The sequence below is a fragment of the Lineus longissimus genome, chromosome 18, assembly GCF_910592395.1.
Source record: "Lineus longissimus chromosome 18, tnLinLong1.2, whole genome shotgun sequence".
Classification (NCBI taxonomy): Eukaryota; Metazoa; Nemertea; class Pilidiophora; order Heteronemertea; family Lineidae; genus Lineus; species Lineus longissimus.
This window is the reverse complement of record NC_088325.1, coordinates 6,375,751-6,385,549: the sequence shown is the minus strand read 5'-3', so window position 1 is coordinate 6,385,549 and position 9,799 is coordinate 6,375,751. Positions and strand designations below refer to the sequence as shown.

General features: G+C 39.8%; 1 protein-coding gene across 1 annotated transcript; it reads left to right on the top strand.

Annotated features, from left to right (window-relative positions):
• Nucleotides 1-1,242: 1,242 nt before the first annotated feature.
• Nucleotides 1,243-2,516, top strand: LOC135502646 (putative nuclease HARBI1). The gene is made up of 2 exons (XM_064795602.1): nt 1,243-1,912; nt 2,299-2,516. Exons 1-2 carry the CDS (start codon nt 1,243-1,245, stop codon nt 2,514-2,516), a joined length of 888 nt encoding a protein of 295 aa, XP_064651672.1.
• The last annotated feature ends 7,283 nt before the right edge of the window (nt 2,517-9,799 follow it).

The following is a 9,799-nucleotide window of genomic DNA, read 5'->3' as shown; positions in this document are numbered from 1 at the left end:
TTTAACTCTGGCTTAGTTACTTAGAAGGAATAACAAAAAGATATTGCAGCCAAATGTAGCAAACACAATCAGCATTTCAAAATATTGTCACATCTCTGACCGTCAGCTGCTGCCACCTGGCGATTATCCGTTAAACTAAACAGCGCTCTGGCTGACCCATCTCTGTGCCCTTTCTGACCCTTATTCATGGCTAAAATCACATGAATCTGACATACGAGTACGACACACAGCTCTGGGTGGCCAAATCAACAACCACAACCACTCCAGAGTGGGCGTTACTTAGATTAACCTGACTTTAATCGGCCGAAACTAAAGCGCGGGAATAAAACCCACGAAAAGTCTGGCCGGCAACCAACCGCGATTGTCACCGCCACTTCAACTGCTAAATATCGTTCAAAACACGAAAATTGCCCAAAAACCTGGGCATCAGTTTGAACTATATACATTTATCTGTCACTTTGGCCCAGATGTTTAGCTTACCTGCAAGAAAGGAAGGGAGAAACTTATAATTTTGTGACAGAGGTTCCCGAAACTCGGGTTTATTTCCCCAACAAAATGGCTACTGCACCGCGTCTTTCTCAGAATCCACCAGGCCACGCCCAGGTGCCTGTTGCTAAGAGACCGCGTGCGGCACATAAAAGTGCTGCATTTTTGTTATTGTTTCTCATTTCCAATCGAAATTAGCTATTGTATTAATGTGTAAACTAATGAAAATGCCGAAAAGTAGCTATACTCACAGTTTCGAAGGCGATATCACTACAAATGCACATGGACGTCCATTTTCTTTGCCAGCTCATTTCACAAAGAATGAACATGTCCATTCATCGCCTCACTCGTAAAATGACATGAAATAACGTAAAACGACGAATGCCGGCAAAACTTACAAATTTCACTTCAATGAGAACAGGTCGAAAGGTTTTCCAATGTCCATTCATCAGGTCACGAATGACAAGTGACAAATGAGTCGTGAGTCGATGAAACGTGAGGTCTATGTAACTTCAGCCTAAGTCGTGCGGATGTCTTCAATAGTCATCTGATAGCTGAGCGTAATGTACAAGACACGTGATGCTATGGCGGCCGCGTTTTTTGCACTCGAAGAAGAGAATCGTCGGGCACTACGTCGAGAACGGATCTTTCGTGACCGAATCCATCCATTTGACAAATATGACGATGTGGACTTGCTAAAGCGATATAGGATGCCAAGACCCGTGCTGCTGCAAGTTGTTGACCTATTGTATGACGATGTCGCACACCCCACGAACCGTTCACACGCTGTCCCCGCCTCATTGCAAGTTTTTTAGTGCTTTTCGGTATTGTGCAACGGGCAGCGTTCAGTTAGTTGACGGTGATACCGTGCATCTGAGCCAGCCAACTTTGTCTAGAATTGTAACGCGTGTTACTGACGCGCTAGCTAACAAAGCAAGTATTTTCATAAAGTTTCCATTCGATGAGGCCTCGCTAGATAGGATAAAGGAGGGATTCTACACAGACCGGCACAGAATAACAAATGTTGTAGGCGTGGTAGACGGCAGCTTAGTTCAAATCAAAAGTCCATCTATCAACGAGCCGGCATATGTTTGTCGAAAGGGCTTTCGCGCAATCAACGTTCGAGGGATCTGTACCAACGACTTGAAGTACACTAGCATCGTTTCGTCTTGGCCTGGCAGTACGCACGATGCATTCATTTGGTCGAACTGTGAATTAAATCGGAAGCTACAACGAGGAGCTGTAACCGACGGTTTCTTTCTTGGTGACAAAGCTTATCCGTTGCGCCCTTGGCTGTTAACTCCTATTCGTAGACCAGAGACCAACTCCGAACTTAGTTACAACCGGCACCATCAAAGAGCACGACAGAGGATTGAAGCAACGATTGGCAGGTGGAAGACAATATGGCTTTGCTTGAGTAAGGATGGTAAGTTCACACATCTACATTAATCCTTACCCACAATGTCCACAATGTTAAACTTCAACCACCACTTCAGCTCAGGCTACGCCTGATCTCTGAAAACTGTCAAGGAAAATGATTTGGGCTCAAAACACTTCAGATCCCCATGGACACCATGAACATTTATCTAATTCAAAATTTCATTATGATCTACCCTAACGGTGCTAACGGTACTGTTAGCAGCATAAACTGGACGAGGAGAGACACTTACTTCATTCTCTTCGTTTATTTTCCACCCTCTAAATCAAGACTGACTCGTCCTTACAATAGTTTCAATAGTACAAAGTTTACAATTCATCCGACTATCCGGTATTTATTACGTTTTTCTAACATACAAATATCCTATGTTTCAGGTGGGGTACTTACTCTAAAACCCCACTTGTGCTGCAAAGTTATTGTTGCGACAGCCGTGTTACACAACATATGTGAGGAGCATGGCGTCCCTGTTCCTCCTGACGAACCGGTGAATGATGAAGATGCGCAAAACCTATACGATGATGAACCACTTGGCGATGAAGACGACCGAGACGGTCAAAGATGGAGGGCCGCACTTATCCGTGAACAGTTCTAAACAAAATCAAAGAGAGAAGAAAAAGATGAGGTTAGCTTGACAAGCATTTACCTTTTTTTACAATAGGCCTACCAGTAATTTTTATCAAATAATCAATTATACTCGTATTTCAATTGCTATGAAAACATAGCCAGCAATACACTTGTGTGTTATTACTTTAAACCGAAAGTTTCAAAGAGACTCTGTTTTTCCACGCTCGATAATGCTGAACCTTTCTTCGATTTGGAGTCATCTTGCAAGTTTTAACCGTTCTAGCAGTCGTGCAATCCTTTCCGTTGCATGCTGCTGTCCTTCTAATTTCTAGCTGAAGACGTTCTCGTTCTATTTCCAGGCGTTCTTTTTCCACATCCAGCAAATCTTTTCCGCATGCAGATTTCTTTAACGGGGTCTGCTGACGGTTAGGAGTCGGCGTGGATTTAGTTGCAGCCGGTGCACTTTTGCCAGTCTTCGAGGGGCTGGAAAATATATATCTCTTTAATAGACAAATTGTTGCATGTTGCTTTCTTCTAATGGCAATAATCAAGGTCTTCTTAGTGACATGGTTATTCATTTTTTTTCTATTCCATTACCTGAGATCCAATGAGAACCGCCTATGCCAAATGCCACACTTGACAAAAAAGTTTCTACGTTTAATAAGAAATCGAAATCATAAGAGCAACTACCAAATTAGTGGTTTTTACCGTAGTGATAGATTTTAATAGTGTTACATGTAGCAACATTATTAACATGGTTTCAGTTTTTTTCGGGTCATCACTGCATTTGTTCGCTATTATTAGACGATACTGTTAATCGTAATTTTTGCAAGCTTTTCATTTTCGCTCGCGAATTACCGAATTGCAAAATTGAAGAGGCGTGAAAATTTGGTTTCTTGCCATTGCAAACATACTGAACTTCCAGCGATAGGTATTGCCTCGTAACGAAAAAGAACATTTTACTGGTCCTGTTGTTGCAATTCTGCAAAAAGAACTTCATGACTGCCTGAGGGGCGCATCCCCTGGCCAGATGGTCATGATGTATTTTGCAAGGGTTAGTGCAAGGGTTTGCAACATCACTCAATTAAATGGGTGCATCTGCAATACATGTTGACTAAAAAAACAACAACTTTCTGTCAATGGTCGTTTTACTACAATACAGTCGATATGTGTTGTAGATAACAGAATCAATTATATGAATCAATGCATTTTGAACATGCTGGCGTGATCATGTTCAGCGATATTTCTCCCAGTTTTCATGGGGCTCATGCTGCTCATTTCGACCTAGCCCTGGCAGAGAGTGCAATGTTTATCTTACAAAAGTAGAAGGCACTAAAAAGGAGTGGCTCCACTATTCTGCGGGAAACCAAGGCGATGTTCCACGTTCCACATGCTTTGCGGTAGATAACGGAGCCATCTTATATCGAAATCAATCGTGACCAACTGTGAATACCTCTCGATGCTTCACGCTTTCTGCCTTGGGCTCATACTGTGGCGGTAGATTACCAAGCGATCTTACAACGTCAAGCGAGCATATGTGAGAACCACCAGACCACTAGACGGTTCCCCGCGTTCGCCCGTGGTCCCCGTAGTGGCTGCTCGACTATAATATGAATATGCACCACTACGGATGGAATACAAGTATGTACCGTATGGATCGTGTCTATATGGTTGATGTGATTTGATAATCGGATTAATAATTTCTAGCAATACTACAAACAATGAATTGCTAGGGGATTATCTTACAAACGTTTACAATTACTGGAAAGAAACTGTGGAAAAATTGCTGCGAAAAAATGTATTTCGTATCGAATGTCTTGTTTATGATTATGCTTTGTCCAATTCTGGCAATGTACGAGTGCTATGCCAATTTCTCGTGAAAGAGACTATATGTAATTACTAGACTGATCATTCGATAATACTATTCTAACATGATTGGGACGATGTAGTTACGGTGTCCGATGCCATGCTCTTCGTTGATTGTGGTCATGCCCCGATTTAAAGAAGCGGTTATCCGTGAAATTAGAGCTTTCCAAACATGCAAATGGTAGTACCTCATTTTTCTGCTATAAGTGCAGTGCAATACTTTGCCAGTTGATACTGTTTTGATACCGTTTCGAAGCATTTTTCTACTAAAAAATCCAACACTGTAAATGCAATATGTTTTTTGTTATCAACATCACTGTTGTCATTTACACTGATGTATCTTGTCTAACGAATACTTTATGCGTAAGCAAGGTCTATACCCAATTTTTCGAAGTCGTTCAGTCAGTACAAAGGTGAAAAATGAGGGAGAATAAAAGATTTAAGCTACGTTTGACAAATAAGCGGGTATGCTAAAGCACTTTTGTTGACCATATGTAGCTAGGTCATTTTGTATTTGGGCCTCAGTTTTTGTTACACCCTTTGTAGGCTTGTAGGCCTGTGACCTGATTGAACTGAGCCTCAATCTGGTGTCACAAAATTCTAAAATGTCTTCCATGACCATGTTTTTCTTCTTCTCCATCTAATTTCCAATTTTGTTCAACTTTAAGGTGATGAACCTGGCTATGCCTTCCAAGCTAGATATTACTGAAATCCCCCTGTTCTTTATTTCGTAGGTAGTAGGCCCACATCTTTGTAATTTAAGAAACTAAGTAGAGAGTCAGCATGACTGTAGTGCTTTGTATATAGTGTATGCTCTACAAGCACACCCCATACAACTTGTGATTCATAGTAAATAGTGCAACATTTAGAAATAAACACCACATTCACATATCCAGACGTGTTGTAGTTATAATTAGGGTATCGATCCACGATTTTCGGTTGTTACACATATGATGGGAGGCTATACGGACGGAGTACTTCAGTATGTATGTTTAGTTAAATTTCAAAGACTCTTGCAATAACGCATGAGATAAGATTATCTAATTTGAAAGATATCGGCATGAGTTCAGTTGATTTCACAGTAATAGGCTTAGTTTTATATAATACTCGCACACGTATATTACCGTCTCAAAAAGCCGACCACTTTTTCAAACTCTCGCTGTATCTCGACAAAACATTGTATAAGATCAATTGGATGAAGCCTCAATGCATGTGCATGTTGTTCGTCTTTCAAGTGGATTTAAAGTAGACAACATACTGATGTTCTTAAAGCGACTTTCGAACGATCAAAACAATGCCCTTACTGTGCCCCAGTGGGTATCAACGCAGTTGACGCATCAGCAAGTTATACGCAAGTTTCTGAACGGAACCCTATTGCAGGTCCTATTGTCTACATGTTCATCAGATGGAGTCTAGATGACTGATCTGCGCTAGACTTATAAACAGATAAACAGGAAATGAGCAGGTTCATTTTCACCATCCGAGAAAATGTAAAAAGGAGGCCGAAATGTTGGTCGTGCGAAATCCCCTTTAAAGTGTCAGTATGTATAGTCAAGGGGTTTTTCCCAAGGCAAGCACCAAGCTACCCATTTATGGCAAGCGGAGTGTCCAGTTATTCAAACAACCTATATTTCTTCAATAAAACTTGGCCTCATGGCTGATAAATTAAGTTTATTTGAAAGAAATATTGTCTTTTTCAAAACAACCTATATTTTCTCCTAATAAACTAGGTTGTTTGAAAAAATATAATCTGTAAAAAAAACAATATTCTTTCCTCATAAAGTAAGTTTTTTTTTCCATAAACCTATATTTTATGATTAAAATACTGGTTTTTCAACACAAAACCTGTGTTTTATCACCTAAAATTCAGTTTCGGCACCGAAATGTCCATTTATTCAATAAAACTTGGTTTAATAGGAGAAAATATAGGTTGTTTAAAAAAAAAATATTTCTTACAAATAAACTTAATTTATCAGCCAAAAAATTAAGTTTTATTGAAGAAACATAAAACCAGGTCAATTTGAAAAAAAAACTAAGTTTTTTTCAATAAAACTAAGTTTTTTACCCTAAAATATAAGTTTATCCGCCATTTGTCCAGTTATTGCTAAAAACCAAACCAACCAAGTTTATTGCCGATCGTCAAAAACATCATTTTAGGGCATAAAACCTAGTTTCTTTCCAAAACTTCACTTTTATGGACATAAACCTAGTTTATCATGAAAGAATATAGGTTTTATTAAAACAACCTGCTTTCTTAGGAGAAAATATAGGTTGTTTTAAAATAAAACTATATTTCTTTCAAATAAACTTAGTTGATCAGCCATAAAACCAAGTTTTATTGAAGAAATATAAGTTGTTTGAATAACTGGACACTCCGCTTGACATACCCATTGGAGTGTAACATAGTGAATCATTATTGCTGAGACTCTGTTCGCCGATTTTAGCCAGAGTCAGCGCTCGAGGAACTTTTATTGATGCCTAACCGCTACCCTGAATTATAGGCCTTGGCTTTCAATGGTCCGCTGATTTGCACATAATATTTCGAAACGCACTCTAGTGGGCTCGTGTTGTAAATAGTAAACAAACCGACGTGAATGATAAAGTTTCAAAATGCCAAGCAGATTTTCTCCACTTTAATAAAACAGTTTTCAATTTTGAAAATGGAAATGCACTGTTAACTAACTGGAGCTTGTCCGTATAACCGCGGATTTGGGTTTCTCAAGAAGATTTCCGCGAAATTACCGAAACAGAGAAATTATGTGGAGTAAAAGCTATACTTTGTTAATTATATGCATAATTATATTTTTTGGAATAATCGGTGGTTATACGGACATGTGCTAGGAATGGCTGCGTCTTTCCCAACAGAGTATGCTACGATGCGACAAAGCACTTTGACATGAATTGATCAAGGTGATTTTCTTACCTTCCCCAAAAAGCCATTTTTCTGGGTAATCCAGAAATACGATCCAGTTATGTAGGGGGAAAGTTCACTTAGATGCTTCATACGTAACGTACCGTACCATAATTTCTTTTGAATCATTGTTATCAATGAATTATCACGAGTTGAAGTTGGACAGTTTTGCGCCACGTATGGGTATAGATCGACCTTACTGTTATACGTGACTGGCTGCCATGGATGCCTTTGAGTATTTCAAGAAGTTTGCATCCGACTGGGCCATTTTAGTACAAGACTTGGCCACTGAAAATGTCGTTTCTCTTCTGTCGTGTGCTATACTGTGTATGCGACGCAAGTACGTAACGTTTGTGGTCCTCCGGGATGATGAACTGAATGTGTGTCAGCTGAGTAAAAAGAAGGCCTCGTGTATGGAGAAGGCGGAGGCGTTTAGAAATTTAGGATCCCGGATGTATCAGAAAAAGGTAGGTTCGCGACAGGGACTCGATTAGTTGTAATTTAATCTTTTAGTTTGCAACCTCGGTCCACTTGGATGAATTGAGGCTTCGTCGCCATGGTGAAGCAACGAAGTGATAGCTTTTTGAATCGCCTATGGTACGACTCCCGTTTGTCTCATATGCTCTATCATTGTTAGCTTCTGAGTAACTTAAAGGCAGATCTCCATCCACGCCGTGCCAGCTGGCAATCATTCCCGATTCCACACAGGATGCCCCCTTGATTGCACTGGTCCTAAATATGTAATCACTATTACCAGTCTGCAACCAATCAGTGAGCAGCTTGAGATTTGAATAACGTGTGGTTTTGGTGGTGCTATTCTATGACGTATAGCTACGGTAGCAAACTACCAGATATATCATATTAAAGAATGTATTTTAATTCTGAAATCAAAGTTCTATTTGTTGCCTGAGGGAGAAAGGACGAATAATCGGATTTAAGTGATTTTTTTCTTCATGATCAGTTTTGGTGATTGACGTGGTGCCCGCGTCCTTCTTGAATGCTTTGCATGTTACGTTTGACGGCAAGGTCAGTAAGGTAAGCCGTCTGACCTTTGCACGGGAATTCGTCATGAGCCATGCTTATAATTGATTGCGTCGTTCTTACTGTGGGGCCTTACCTGGTTCTTAGAGTATAATATATCAATATGATTCAAATAAATAATGGGAAAAAAATAAGTTTGAAAGAGTGCACTTCGGTATTTCTATAGATATCAGTAACCCCCATTAGACATTATTCCATAATATCAGTGTGTTTTGTGTCCATAAGGATAAACCGGTGCGATATAAAACAAACAAAATAGTACCTTTTCGGGAACCACCTATTGCACATGAAAACGATCTCTATTCGCTTGACATGTCATCAGCCAAAATAACGATATGCAAACTTCCAAGTGATAGTCCGTATTTTCGTATGATCGTGTACCAGTTTAATGGTAAAGATTTCAATCTAATGTACAGAACAAGCTTTGGCTTCTCAAAGAACATAGTTGCCCTGGGGAGAACGTTATACAAACACTTCATAATATTGTATACAATGATTAAAAGGCTAAGGGTGGGTCTCCTCCACGATATCACAAAAGGTACATTCCCCGGAAAAATTGTCATTCCCAATTCAGAAATTTGCTGCAAAACCTTCGGAGTTAAATATAAGATTGTAGTGGGATATCAAAGGAAAATTGTCGTATATTGTAAAATCCATGGCCATTTTGGCGCAACCATTTATGACCCGATAGAAATGAAGACAGTCAGCAGTTTTAACTTAGTCCTTCGGAAAGGACGACAAGTGCATTTACTGGACGAACCTCGAGTTACTGAAGGGGGAAGTATATACTCTTTTGCTTCTTTATCGTCTAGCGATATTGTTGTTTACGAAAGCAAAAATGACTATAAACCACAGAAATACGTCACCAGGCACAGTGGTTATTTCCGCCCTAAGCAAAGACGTGGCTTAACATTTAACGTAAAGACTGATACTGTGTATCTGATTGCTGGACCTGGACCTATTGCAATTGGCTTTGAAAATGTCTACAATCCGATGAATGGTCTTGTCAAAAAAGGTTCAGGCAGATCAGACTTTCGTGAATTTATTCCATCATTTCGTCCCTTTGGCAGTGATCGGGATTGGAATCATTTCTTTTTTTACTCGGATGGATCACTACTGCACCTGATACCAGCTCCGAGAAAGAAATCGGGTATAATACATCACATTACGTCCGTTGAAGTATTCAAGGCCATATGATTGTATAATTTTTGCTTCAATTATGCACCCAAGAAGACGCGGCAATTCGTGATGTTTTTTCCGGAGTTTTTTCAGTCGTTTTTAAAAGTTGAAACCCACGTAGGCTACTGCATGATACATCCATCTTGGCCCTCAGATCAGTGTATTGACCATTCTCCAAAGCAGTGATAACAGTTAAGCATATTACCTCTGCCGGCATTGGCTTCCATTGCACGTGTATTGCATGTGTAATGTACACAAATGTACGCAGCAAGAATGCTCGAACAAAATGCCGTAAATGTGACGATTTACTGAAG

What these genes read in the sequence shown, in the direction of transcription:
- LOC135502646 (XM_064795602.1), top strand. Translation starts at nt 1,243, where the DNA reads ATGTCGCACACCCCACGAACCGTTCACACGCTGTCCCCGCCTCATTGC. An exon ending in GCTTTGCTTGAGTAAGGATG is followed by an intron (nt 1,913 to 2,298) that starts GTAAGTTCACAC and finishes CCTATGTTTCAG; the next exon opens with GTGGGGTACTTACTCTAAAA.